The sequence below is a fragment of the Capronia epimyces genome (assembly GCF_000585565.1).
Source record: "Capronia epimyces CBS 606.96 chromosome Unknown aczIQ-supercont1.9, whole genome shotgun sequence".
NCBI classification, from domain to species: Eukaryota; Fungi; Ascomycota; class Eurotiomycetes; order Chaetothyriales; family Herpotrichiellaceae; genus Capronia; species Capronia epimyces.
The window spans coordinates 1,373,681-1,386,975 of NW_006912912.1; the positions used below are offsets into that span (position 1 = coordinate 1,373,681).

Genomic DNA, 13,295 nt, shown 5'->3' on the forward strand with positions numbered 1-13,295 from the left:
TCTTCCATTCCTGTCTTCCATTCCTGTCTTCCATTCCTGTCTTCCATTCCTGTCTTCCATTCCTGTCTTCCATTCCTGTCTTCCATTACCGTGTACATCTGATCCATCCCGGGCTACCCAGGGCAAGTAGGGGGGAAGGGCAGCTGGACCGGGGGTTGGGGTTGCAGGACTTCCTACAGACATAGTACACAGGATGCATACATCTTGTTGATATGTGGTTTGGTTCGGCCCCAAAGATAAAGAGGGCCGCGGCTTCGACCTACAAGGTGTACGGAGTACTCTCTAGTACTACGACCGAAAGATGGAGAGTTTTGCACTGGCCAATTAGTGGAAGGCCACCAATCGGATGAACACTCCGACCGCCGAATTGAAGCTGAATATTCAATTGTTGCAGTGAGGGGAAATGACGTCGTCGACTGCGACTGCGAGGATACAATATGCAATATGCAATATGCAATATACAGAATGCAGACACAGAACACACCAGGGCAGAGCAGGGCAACAACACTCACATTCGCACTCATATCCCCAAGGTACCTAGTCACTGTACCTTGCCTAGACAGTCTCCATTTCAGCAGCAGCAGCGATGAAGTTCCCCGGTGGGTGTTATTGCGGCAAGATTCGGTACCAGGTCGACCTGGACGACAAGGACCAGGCCCGGACGAGTCTATGTCATTGCAGGAATTGCAAGGTGCGTGGCCACCGATACCATCACTGATGGACGTGTCTTACCTGTCTCTAACCTATAGAAATTCACCGGCGGCCCATTTGGCATCACCACCAAATTACCAAAGTCAAGCTTCAAGATTATGTCGGGCCAGGACGTGGTCAAGGTTCATGAGGCCGACAATGGTGCCGGAGTGCTCCTGCATCGCGAGTTCTGCTCCGAGTGCGGCAGTGGGCTTTTGGAGTATGGGGTCAGTTCTGATTTCTCTTTTCTGTCCTCGGGACTGGCGTCCAGTTCGGATTGAAGAAAGTGACATGGTGAGACTGGCAAGTAACGGACTACTAGCTAACACGTGGATGAGCCAGGCAAACGCGGGAGATAACATCTACATCTTCTACGGCACCCTTGACCAACCCACGGATCTTCCACCCAAAGGAGAGTTCTTCTGCAGTAAGCGGGATTCGTGGATGCCCGAAGTGCCTGGTACGTCCGACAACGGCGAGTTCGACAGCCCAAGGAATCCCTCCTGTCTCCTATGTTGGCGTGACTGACCGGTGCCGGTTAGGTATCTTCCACAAACAAAAGATCACAGAGTAGCAGACAGAGACTCGGAAGTGTCTCGTTCGGCAGCCCGAGTCAGGACAGACCAGCCTAAAGGCATTTTCTGCGTTTCATATGAATTCTGGAGACCAGATCGATAGCATAGGAGCAGATACAGTACGATTCTCTGCAAAGCTTCGAGGAATAGGGGTGTCAGGTTGAACAGTACACGACCTCGCATATGAACCGATCGCCCTCAATAACCGACTTGAACTGCAGGCCGTTATCCAACACGGGGCGTTTGCTAGTTTTCGGACGTTCCAAAACTCGTCAGGTTCGGCCAGTTTGAATAGAGATTGAGATTCAATTGTCAATTTCGTTCACAATTGCTGATCTCGCCTCATACAAGCGGCAATGGCAGAATCGCTGTCGTCTTCCCGCCCTTAGAGTCTCGTTGCCATGCCACACTTCCCTAGCCAGCTTTTCTGAGCCATGACGTGCCGGACGATCACAACGTTGCTTTCTGTCCGAAACAAGGCAACTGCTGTTTCAATGGCAGGTTTGTATCTTTCGACCATGAAATCGTCCAGTAACCCCTCCTCTGCCAGTAGACACATGGTCAGGAGATAATAGAACAACCTAGACGAGAGAGGGATACTGGAATCTTGGGCTGCCTTTTTCAGCTTGGAGTCGATGATTAGCGTAGAATCTTGTCGGCGTCCATCCAAATCCACGCCGACCGTAAGGTACTGTAAGCCTCGAAGGAGTCTTCGTCGCATATCACTGACTTGCTGGAAGGGGGTACCGGTCAGACAGGCTTTGCAGTCACATGTAAAGCGCAGTGCTTGATGGCGTTCATGTCTGGTCCTACATTCGAAGTCCGTGTTATAACAGAAAGTGATCTCCTCGTCGGCATCGATGTCCCTGGTCGCATAGCTCACGATAACCTCGTCACCCGTGGTCGGGACCTTCGAGTTGGGTACGCATGAATGGTTGAAGCGCGAGTGAAGGAGGAACAGACCATGTCCTGGAGAGTTGGTTGACAATGTAAACGAGTTCTCGGCGCAGAGTCGTTCCATGTTCGAGAAAGGGCTCGAGCCGTTGTCGCGGAGTAGCAGGAACTGTCGTTTCTCACTCGGCCCCAGCCGGTCAAAGGCTGCTCGTATATCAGCTTCCGTGATCTCTTGATGCGGCTTTCGGAGCACGAAGAGTGGCTTCTCTTTCAAAATCATGGCCCCTTGCTCAATTCGTCTCGTGGCGAATGCACCCCACCCTTTTCCCGGAGATGGCTTCAATTTGAAGGGCGCATCGTTGGGAACATGGAGGCTACGATAGGCTAGGAGAGTAAGCCAGACGAAAACAATCCAGAGCCCTTCCCCCTGGCCACTTACGGTGTTTTTGAGACATCGTTCTCTGCTGTGAGAGATGTCGTTCGAAATGAAAGGTCAAGTTGAAATCGTCGAGGTTCGCGTCGGGTTCGGCTTAGGAATGTAGTATCGCTTGACCTCCTGTATGCTGTATCAGATGGATTACAAGGGGTATACTTGAGGGCCTGGAAGACGGCCTTCGTTGGGCATTCAACATCAACATTCATCCTATACTTGGCCAGGTCAGATTCAGCATGTTTGACCAGTGTTGGGGGAAGAGTATTCGAACAATAGACCAATCAACGAACGCCACGGGTCAACTATGCGGAGGATGTCTTGTACGACCTTGGTAGATAGTCGATGGTAGCTGCTAGAAGGAGAAATTGCTTTATATATAATATACATCGGTCCGTATCGTACATATATACCTAGGCAGACTCAGGTCGCCTTTGGGTGGTGTCGTAACACAGTCCTCACCGCCTCCGCCCACAAGAATCGTGCATACCAATAATGAAGCCAAGGAAGGTACTCTGCCCATGAGTCTTGATTGATCAGCGGATTGCACCTGAAACACTCGATGGACAACTCGATATATTCTTCTTCTTTTTGTTCTTTCGAATCCTGGTCTTGGTTCTGGTGCTGGTGCTGGTCCTGTTCTTTTCGAGTGACGACAAAACGGTGAGCTCCAGCAAAATTCCTCTGGTCGGACCCAAACCCGTAGTCCACGTAGCTGTAGCTGTAGCTGTAGCTAGAGCCGTAGCTGGACGATGGTGGGATTGAGTCTGGCCGTGTTTGGATGTGCTTCGAGACCAGCGCGAAGTCGAACAGCATGTCACCGATAGGGACGAGACTGTCTTCTGAGATATCCGAGCTTTTCCATATTATTCTTTTCGAAGCGGTTTGATTGGCCTTGAAGCCTGACGACCAGTGTCAGTGGGTTGTTTGTCTTGGTTAGTAGGGATACATCGTGAGACGTGAGACGTGAGACCGATATAAGGTAGGGTTAGGGTTATTTCCGGGATTTTACTGCGAACCATCCACAGAGCTTGATCTCCCGGATATGTCAACATACCCGTATACGCTGCAGGCAAGATCCCCCCGCAAGCTCTCATCGCCCAGCCCTCAATGGCAAAAACCCATCCACCAAAGAATCCCTTGGTAAGTAGCGCGAGGATTTCTTCGTCTCCCAAGCCCGACACGGCTTTGATAGGCAAGCTGACAGAGACCTTGTCGCCTTTGGCGTCGTGGTTGAGTGGGTTGATCACATGAAATGTGGGCGACGTGAGCAGGCTGTTAGACACAGTGTAGGTGAATTCTTGGGCGTGGAAAATCGACCAGAATGAACTGCGTTGGTGGAGAGGAGGATGAAGTCTGAGTCCCAGTTGGGAGCTCATTTCAGGTTCAGGTTCAGTTGCGGAGGTGGAGATGGAGGTAGAGGTAGAGATTGAGATGGGCATCGGGTGGTATGTGTAGAAGGGGTGATTTTCCTATTCCCTTTCCTCTCGATGGATTAAACTCTAAGAATCCAGCAATGCCAGTTCCATTTCTCAGAGGTGGGTTTGGGTGTTTCATTCATACACATTAGTAGATACCTAGGGTACTTAAGGTATCTAAGTAAAGGGCCCGTGGAGGGTGACTCACCGTAGGTAGCTATCATCTCTCGGGCAGTTAAGGAACTGGATTCCATGGCTGCTTCTATTTTCAGTGTTTATTCATGCCTGGATATGTGTACCGACCACGGGACATACCTACCTACTATACGTACGTAGGGACGGAGTACGAGGACGCATACGATCTGAATTGAGGGATTAAGGATTCTTACTAAGACGACGATGACGATGGCGGTCATCAAGACAGAGTACTCCCCCGTACTTTCTCATACTTCTTTGTACTCCTCCGTACTTCCCTGTACTCCTCCGTACTCCTCCTAAGACGCTGAGGGCAAGCACCACAGGCCACAGGCAAAAGAGGCAGGCCGTTGATGACTCCTGGACTAGCATGGCATGGCATGGCGGAGGAGTCGGAGCGGACTCTACAAAGTACCTAGTCTGTCGAGGAGTCGGACTTTCAAGTCCGACAGCGAGCAACATGGACATCAGCGCCCTGGAGAATCAGATCAGATGGCATGGGCCTAGAAAGGAGAGAGACATCGGACTCTGTGTGCCGAATTGACCAGGCTAGCGCTATCTTAGCTATCGTCCACAGTCGCAGTCTCCAGTCTCCAGTCTCTAGATATCTGTGCAGTCAACTAGTAGTCAAAGGGCGGGTCGCATTGTTATCGCTTACATATAATAATAATTGCATGCTGTACCGGACACATTACATATATACTTCTGTATCAATCTAGTAGCATACATACGGAGTACAGCACAGCACAGCCCATAGACAGCTTTTTCTTCTTACCACCAATTTCATTTCCTTTGCCACGCGGATAGGAGTTGTCTCACAGTACATACCCTGGACATCAGGGCCGGGATGGCGACAACACAGGCGGCGCATGAGAATGGCCTGAGCCAGGATACCGTCTTGATCATGATGCCGATCGATCCGATGCAGGAGGTCATCGATCGCCTTCAGAACAAGTTCCCAGGCGTCAAGATCCGTTGGCAGAACACCAAATCCCCGACGGGGGTGATGCGCAGCGAGGACATGGCGCCCGAGCTCTTCGACGGTGTCACCATCGTGTGTGCCTATCTGGTTCCCCCGGCATCGCTGCTGCCCAAGGTGCGATTCGTGCAATTGACGTCGTCGGGGGCAGACCAGTGCATCGAACACCCACTCTACAAGCAGGCACATATCCCCTTTTGCACGGCCAACGGTGCCCATCCGTGAGTTTGCCATCTGCCCTTTGCCCCTTGCCACCTCACCCCACCCCTGACCTTTGTTGCCTCTCCCTCTCCTCTCCTGTCCATCCATCATCATGTGTACTCGGAGTGGAGGTTGACTCGCCTGGCTGGTCGCCGTGGCGTGGAAAAAAGACCCCAGATTGCCGAATGGGTCATTGGATCATGGCTGTCTCACCAGCACCAATTCGACAAGTACCGGGCATACATGACGGACGGCTACTGGGAACCGGCGTATCAAGTCCGCGTGCAGGATTCGTCGGGCCTGCGAATGTGAGTGACCACCCCCGCGCAGAATGCAGGACGCAGATGGCAAAAGATAAAAGTCAAAAGTCAAAAGTCCAAGTCCTCGAGAGTGTCTGACGGCATATCAGGGGCATTCTAGGCTATGGCGCCATTGGCCGGCAATGTGCCAACCTGGCAAGAGCTTTGGGCATGGACGTGGTAGCTTTCACCATGCGTGAACGGCCGACGCCTGAGTCTCGGAAGGACGACAGCTACTGCGAGCCAGGGACCGGCGACCCGGACGGGCTGATTCCGTCTCGGTGGTTTCATGGAACCACCAAGTCGGCGCTGAACGAGTTCCTGGCCCAGGGCCTGGACATATTGGTCATCAGTCTGCCGATGACGGCGGCGACGCGCAACTTGATCGCCAAGGAGCAGTTCGACATCCTGGCGGAGCGGAAGACCTTTATATCCAACGTCGGCCGGGGCGGGCATGTGAACACCGGAGATCTGATTGCCGCCTTGGAACAGGGATTGATTCGGGGCGCCGCGGTGGACGTGACCGATCCCGAGCCACTGCCACCGTCACACCCGCTGTGGAAGGCGCCCAACTTGTTGATCACCCCGCATGTAAGTTGGGTGTCGAGCAACTATTCGAGGAGGCTCCTGGATATCCTCGAGCACAATCTCACCGCTCTGAGTGGCGTGCCCGGCACGTCTTTTGTGAACCTGGTCAACAAGGAGTTACATTATTAGTATTAGCGTGCCAGGGTCAATCATCCTCAATACTCATACCTGTCTGTGCCTTGTTCTTGAATGCCATGCCGCAAAGATGACCATCTACTCTACCTTGGAGTAGCTCGAGTAGTAACAGGACAGACAATCAATTAGGTGACTACTTTCACATCATACCTCATAGAGTACAGGTACTCTGTGCGGAGTAAGTTCGCCGTGGCGAGGAGGTGGCAGTGGTCATTTATACATGATGTATCGATGATCGGCCCCGGAAAATCGATTCTTCCGTGGCGTCACCTTGGCGCAGTCTCCTTCTCCTTCGACGTCAGACCAGCCCGGCCATAAAACGACGAGAACAAGAACCGCAACTGAGCACGACTCGGAGGGACAGGGCCAGGGCCAGGACCGTCCTGCAATACAGTACCTAGTACCTAATGCATCCAGGTGCCCTTGTCATTGAAACCACGTGCACTTGCGCTTGCACTTGAACTTGAACTTGAAAATGAATCCCGAGTTGCGAAGGCAAGTCATCAACATATACAAAGGTGTGACTTGACATGATCCTGGCATGGCCAATGCATTGGCAATGCTCTAACCTCGATTCCATTCCATTTGCTGATTGATGTTTGTTATATGGTCAGAGCTGCTGGAGATGGGAAAGCACTATCCCCTCGGCTACGAGTATTTCCGGCCTCGTCTACACAAGGCCTTCATGTCCAAGGCACATTTGAGGGACGAGGAGCAGATCCAGCAAGGCATCAAGAGAGCCGAGTTTGTCAAGAAGGAAATCGAGGCGCTCTACTTTCTCAAAAAGTACCGTTCAATGAAGCAGCGCTACTCTTGACGCCATCGCTTCCATCCCGGCTTCTCTACAGCAAACCACGCCGAAAACCTGGAATGGAATTCTTCCAGGCCTGCACTGCATCACATGCTCCGTTCGGTGGAATCATTCTCAATTCAGGTTCAGGGCGCCCAAGCTGCTACAACACGCTCGCTAGTCAGAACAAATACCGGTATGTGATACAGTGCTTCGCGAAGCGTGCGGAGATAAGTGATCTGGGAAGCAGGAGATGGCTCTCACCTTAGGGTTAACATAACTGCTATCCGCGAAGAAAGTCAGGGCATGCGCTCCGGAGCGCCTAGGATGGATGTCCTGCCACGGACAGCTAGCTGGACTCAGGGGCCACAACCCCTAGGTGCCCGGGGAGTATAAGAAGCCGTGGGGCACTGAAAATGCCGGGAGTTGGTGGGCGCGTAGTCCTGGTTCTAGACTTGAATGGCCACGGTGGCCCTATTCCTTCAATCAGTCATGATTGGTTCGCATCACTGAGCTGTCCACGTGACCAACACACGTGACTTCTTCACGTGACTAGTCACGTGCAAACCAAAGTCTGAGATGCTCGTCCAGTCAAGTGCCATGCTGCTGCTACGACTATCCCACTGCACCATGTCCTTCTCTCTGCGCGCAAATCAAACTCATTCACCTTATTAACCATCTCCATTGATATCTTTGCGTATATCACTTTGATATCCAGTCAACACCCGACTACCGACTACAGACCCTTGGTCTGCCCGCCAGTTGCCACCCCTTGCAGGCTGCCCCAACCGTCTTCGAGCTTTGAGCCGCACTCACCCAACCACCGCAGTACGACGACCTTACCTGCACGCCGTCTCGACAGAAAGCTGCGGCGCCTGACACCTCCCGGTTCTGAGCCTTGCGCGATCTCTTTTTCGACATTGAGCTCCGCCTAGGGTCTCATGTTGAAGAAACGAAGACTCTCTCTACCCTCTACCCGCACCCTATTCACCCACAAAGCCGTCCCAGCCCCCCCGCTCTCCTTGCTCATCGCGTCACCTCTGCGAACTCGAACTCGGGCACAAGCCACACAACTTGCCCTGCCACGTTAGATGGCAGATGGTATATTCCGGTTCCATCAGCCTGGAGCCGGGCAGTTTTATCCCACGCAGCACACCAATCATCGGAATCAGAACAGAGCCGCTTCACCATCTGGGGCCCGAAGACCCTTCAGCAACGACACACCCTCTCCCTCAAGGTCGCCTGTGAATCCCTCGCTTGGCCACAATTTCAACATGTACTCGCAGAACGGGTATCAGGCTCAGCACGGTCTGATGAATGGGGCGCAGAATCACCAGCGTTATGGCACCGTTCAAATGCCAAAATACCAGCCACAACACCATGTTCACCATAATGTGACACAGCATCACGGGCAGCACCATCATGGCGCGCAATTAGGCCACCAACATACCATCTCGTCCGGCGGCTTCCCATCCGCGACTCCCCACCTCCCCACGTATGCGCACGAACATCTGCAAAATGGCCATGGGAGTGGATTACCCTCAGATGATCCGGATGATCTCGATGGCGAGTACTGGCGAGAACAAAGACATTTTTGGGAAGAGAGCAAGGAGTTGACCGGACAGCACATGCGCGCGAAGACTGTCGCACAACACTCAAAGACGGTTAACTACGTACCGTTGGGAGCAGCCGCGGAGGAGCTCCAGACAGATAGCAACCGGACTGCGACATCAAACGGACCGACCGCAAGCAAACAAACCTGGGATGAACTCGACCTGGGTGGACAAGGTCTTTGTGCACTATCCCCTGTACTTTTCAATCCGTCATACCATTTCCTCAAACGTCTCGACCTAATGTACAACCAATTAGATACCCTGCCACCCGAGATCGGTCGGTTAAGGAACCTGGAGTATCTGGATGTGTCATTCAACCAGCTCACCGAACTTCCAGAAGAGATAGGGATGCTTACAAACCTCAAACATCTACTTCTTTTCAACAACCATATCCAGACTCTCTGCTACGAATTAGGTTTCCTGTATAAACTGGAAATGCTTGGTGTCTATGGCAATCCCCTGGAGCAGGGACAACGAGATAAAATCACCGAAGGCGGGACTAGGAAGTTGATCGAATATCTCCGTGAGAGCATGCCAGGTTTGTTTTACCCTCCCTATCTCATAATAGGCAGAAGCTTACGAACATACAGAACCCCCTCCGCCCCGCGAGAGAGAGTGGCACCAGCTTGAAGAGGTGTCTGAAGATGACGTGGATACCGTCAAAGTATTGAATTACAATATCTTGTGCGATCGCTACGCCACTCAACAGCAGTACGGCTATGTACCGGAGCGTGTCCTAGGCTGGGGCTTCCGCAAGACGTTGATCCTAGAAGAGATTCGCGAAATCAATGCCGACATTGTGTGCTTACAAGAACTGGATCGCAACAGCTACGATGACTACTTCCGTGGGGAGCTGTCCATCTCTGGCTACAAAGGATACTATGCTCAAAAAAGCCGAGCAGAGACACTGGGCGACAATGCGAGATTTGTCGATGGTTGCGGCACGTTCTGGAAGGACAAGAAGTACATGGTTCTAGACACCCAGCACCTGGTTCTTGGAAGAAAGGCTGTCGAAAGACCTGGCGCAAAGGCGTCTGCCGACATGCTGAACAGAGTTTGGCAGAGGGATGACATCGCTACTGTGGTGCTCTTGGAAAACCGTGTGTCGGGTGCTAGGCTCATTGTTGTCAATGCGCACATCTACTGGGACCCCGCATTCAAAGATGTGAAACTCATCCAGGCAGCTGTCCTGATGGAAGAACTTCAAAAGCTTGCCGAAAAGTATACCAAGGTTCCACCGGCGACAAACAAACAAGTCTTCCGATTCTCGGATGCGGAAGACGAGCCAGTTCCTGATCCAGGCCCTTCCCTATCCTATACTTCTGGACCTCAGATTCCGCTGATCATCTGCGGTGATTTCAACTCCGGTGCAGGTTCCGCAGTATATGATCTGTTCACCAAAAAAGGGATGAATGCTGAGCATGCCGACCTTGACGGCAGGGACTACGGTGCCTTTTCACGAGCCGGGATGCAACATCAATTCACGCTGAAGTCCTCCTACGCCGCAATTGACGAAGAGATGCCTTTCACCAATTACACGCCTTCCTTTGTCGACGTCCTGGATTACATCTGGTATTCAAGCAACTCTCTGAGAGTGGTGGGACTTTTGGGCGCCATTGACCCAGAATACCTCAAACGTGTCCCTGGATTCCCAAACTTCCACTTTCCAAGTGACCACATCGCCATTGTGTCCGAATTCAAGGTTGAGAAACAGCGGAATGTGCAGAAAGCCGTGGAGGCCGACTTCGGACCCTCGAGCAAGAAGTAGTACCTTCAAAGTTTCAGATGAGGGTCGACGATGGGTGGTGTGGTGTGGTGGATCTCGGGTTTCTGATAGGTGTTGGCGTTTCTCACGTTCCGGCGGCGCAGTCACCAACTAAGGAAAGAAAATCCCCGTGGGAGGCTCAAAGTGATGGTCAGAGTGGATGAATATTTGGGATAAACCCCCTTGGAATGAGAGGGGTTTGGCCATTTATACTGTGCAATTCACCAAGTCTGTGTGCTTCACTTCCCCCTGCTCTTCCCTTCCCCCCTCGCTCTCTTCACTGTTTTCACCCCACCTGTGTCGACGGAGATCGTGGCGACCGGAGTTAACTCCGGCGACAGACGCAGATACAGCTATACGGCATCTCCTTGGAAAATCGTCAATCACCCGTGGTTTGGAAGATGGAAAGTGAGCCTCATCTCCCATTGTTTCTCTGTGTGTATATGTATGGGCCATGTTGGAGTCCACGATAGGGCAATTGATTGATTCATTGGGCGGCGGCTGGGGCCCCTTGGAAAGAGGAATCGAGGTGGACAGAGGGTTGTGGGCCAGGGCGGAAAAGGCAACGCAAACGGGTCTACAAACAAATGGAGGAGTCAAGAATTGAATTGTGTGGTTTCTCATCTTCGGTCGCTTTTTTTGTATCCACGTCTTTTTGTTGCGTTCGAAGAGTCATTTGGACATGTGGACCAACCAACTGTGCCTAAAATACCAAGTACCAAATGTCTCTCCCAACCCTCTTTGGCTTCCGATATACATTGTAGTCCGGCAGATAAGCTCCAGTCGATTGAGCATGTTACGCCTAGGCGAAGATGCTAGTACTGGGCAGCCGTTGCGCTAAGTGGCATCGGTATGCGCTTCTCTGGCTGTAGGTTGTTGTTGCTTGTGCTGACTCCGTCCACTGGCCCTTTTGCACGGTATGGACTGCATGTTGCTTCTCGACATCTGTTTGTCGCCTTGTCGCTGTTAATCGATGGAGGATATCTCACCCGATGGAGGGAACACATACCATCTGGCCATCGAAGCTCGACAAGCGTGCAGGCCGGGGCGGCGTAGCAAATTATCGATATCGGTCTGATCATCAACGACGGTAGGTACTACTCGGCGCGGCGTTTCAACTGACGGTGAAGGCGAAGCTGAACCGTCTAAGAGGTTTGGCGGATGTTCATCTCCATCAACATCCTTTATATTCACTTGTTCATTCTGAACTCCTTCTTCTCCGCCTCCTCTTCGGCCCTCCTGCGCTGACTGTCGCGGAGCTCCTGGATTTTGCGTTCCAGCTGAATCTTCTGCCCTATGAGATGGCCACGTTTGGTCTCCAAGGTCTGTATCGATTTGGCATAGTCCGGCTGTTCGTTCTGCTGGATGGTATTTCCCTGTGGTTGAACCTGTTGCTGGGCCTGGCCCTTGTGCAAAAGACTTAGTTAGATTCATTTGCTACACAGATGAAAAGTGTGGGGGATGGAGGTAACCTTCTGCGCTTCTTCCTGGTGACTGATCTTTAGTATGGCGCCAATTAAGGCACCGGAGCCGACTATTCCAGCAATGCCGATGGCGTAGACCAGCGGCCGAATCTTACGGCCACCAGAGGGAGCACGGTTGGCGGCATTCTGGACTTTTGTCAATGGGTGGTTCGGCGGTGACTTTGCAGGTCGAGGAGGCGAGGCAGGCAGCGAGAAGCGGGGGCCAGGCATGTTCTTCGCGCTCTACCGTATCGGAGCCATGAATATGGTCCTGCTAGCAGTGCGAGTATGCTGTCCCAAATGACGGACGGGATGTTTGCGAGATCATGGGGATTGTCGTTGAGACTTGCTGCCGACGGATGCGGCAAGTGCGGCGAGTTGGCTCTGGATTACAATAGGGCGGCGAGCAACTGGCCACAGTAATAAGGGTTGGCCCTTTGAAAGCAACGCTGCTTAAATGCCTGCCGCTGATGGCCGTTACTTTTGTGGTTTTCACGGCTTCGAATTGGGCGACCTATCTAGATGTGACTGGAGCTATGAGAGAAGGTATCTATTTGTAGCCATACAAGAACGTAGAGTCGGCCAAAACCTGGCGCTCGATGCTCTTGATATGTTTGCTCTCCGATAGTGTCGCCCAACAGACTACTGAAACCTCCGTCTACAGGTCAGATGGCCTCACGGAGGCCCTCCCTCTTCTCAGCCAGCATGAAGGAGCTGGAGACTGTTGATATCGTCCTCGTAAATGAAGTACCCGGGATGACAAAGCGATGACATCCTTGAGTGAAACAACGAAGGAGAGAAACAAGAGCTGCGTAGGACAGATACAGAGGGTGGTCCTCGGAAGAACATCTCGTCGGGCTGTGTTGTGCCATGTGACTGTAGCGAGAATTGGTGCTGTTCTCTGTCTTTGGGTGGCATTGACAACTAAACCTAAGGTGTTCGTACATGTACCTAGGGAGTGAAGCCCGAACACCGAAGCACCTGAGCCTTGAGGGCTCCTGCGGCTGACATCCCGTCGGTGAATGGAGACTTGAATTGTAACCGGGCTCGTGCTCCCGGTAAGGCTGATCCCGGGCTGTGCTGCCGAAACCGCCCACTGGTGAAAGTGGCAGGGCGGAGGCTCCCCCCGTATCAAAGCTCGGATGCCCGCCTAACATTGTCTCCAGCTAACTTCATACCTAGCACCTAAGGTATCTTCGAGCCGGTTGCCTTGCGTCGGGGAGCACCGCACGATCTATTGCATCATAGTATGTTCCATCC

At 52.4% G+C, this 13,295-nt stretch overlaps 7 protein-coding genes across 7 annotated transcripts; 4 read left to right on the plus strand and 3 right to left on the minus strand.

Annotated features, from left to right (window-relative positions):
- Positions 1–586: 586 nt before the first annotated feature.
- Positions 587–1,264, plus strand: A1O3_09482 (uncharacterized protein; the record flags this gene model as incomplete). The annotated part of the gene is made up of 4 exons (XM_007739576.1): positions 587–691; positions 750–917; positions 1,033–1,150; positions 1,233–1,264. The coding sequence occupies 4 exons, from the start codon at positions 587–589 to the stop codon at positions 1,262–1,264; spliced, it is 423 nt and encodes a 140-aa protein (XP_007737766.1).
- A 386-nt stretch (positions 1,265–1,650) lies between these two features.
- Positions 1,651–2,614, minus strand: A1O3_09483 (uncharacterized protein; the record flags this gene model as incomplete). Its single annotated transcript, XM_007739577.1, has 2 exons — positions 1,651–2,543; positions 2,599–2,614. The coding sequence occupies 2 exons, from the start codon at positions 2,612–2,614 to the stop codon at positions 1,651–1,653; spliced, it is 909 nt and encodes a 302-aa protein (XP_007737767.1).
- Positions 2,615–3,012: 398 nt separating this feature from the next.
- Positions 3,013–3,968, minus strand: A1O3_09484 (uncharacterized protein; the record flags this gene model as incomplete). Its single annotated transcript, XM_007739578.1, has 2 exons — positions 3,013–3,491; positions 3,647–3,968. The coding sequence occupies 2 exons, from the start codon at positions 3,966–3,968 to the stop codon at positions 3,013–3,015; spliced, it is 801 nt and encodes a 266-aa protein (XP_007737768.1).
- A 1,081-nt stretch (positions 3,969–5,049) lies between these two features.
- On the plus strand, positions 5,050–6,398 carry A1O3_09485 (uncharacterized protein; the record flags this gene model as incomplete). Its single annotated transcript, XM_007739579.1, has 3 exons — positions 5,050–5,402; positions 5,553–5,690; positions 5,792–6,398. The coding sequence occupies 3 exons, from the start codon at positions 5,050–5,052 to the stop codon at positions 6,396–6,398; spliced, it is 1,098 nt and encodes a 365-aa protein (XP_007737769.1).
- A 481-nt stretch (positions 6,399–6,879) lies between these two features.
- Positions 6,880–7,221, plus strand: A1O3_09486 (uncharacterized protein; the record flags this gene model as incomplete). Its single annotated transcript, XM_007739580.1, has 2 exons — positions 6,880–6,922; positions 7,019–7,221. The coding sequence occupies 2 exons, from the start codon at positions 6,880–6,882 to the stop codon at positions 7,219–7,221; spliced, it is 246 nt and encodes an 81-aa protein (XP_007737770.1).
- A 1,064-nt stretch (positions 7,222–8,285) lies between these two features.
- On the plus strand, positions 8,286–10,575 carry A1O3_09487 (uncharacterized protein; the record flags this gene model as incomplete). The annotated part of the gene is made up of 2 exons (XM_007739581.1): positions 8,286–9,345; positions 9,398–10,575. The coding sequence occupies 2 exons, from the start codon at positions 8,286–8,288 to the stop codon at positions 10,573–10,575; spliced, it is 2,238 nt and encodes a 745-aa protein (XP_007737771.1).
- A 1,187-nt stretch (positions 10,576–11,762) lies between these two features.
- On the minus strand, positions 11,763–12,266 carry A1O3_09488 (uncharacterized protein; the record flags this gene model as incomplete). Its single annotated transcript, XM_007739582.1, has 2 exons — positions 11,763–11,978; positions 12,045–12,266. 2 exons carry the CDS (start codon positions 12,264–12,266, stop codon positions 11,763–11,765), a joined length of 438 nt encoding a protein of 145 aa, XP_007737772.1.
- Between the last annotated feature and the right edge of the window lie 1,029 nt (positions 12,267–13,295).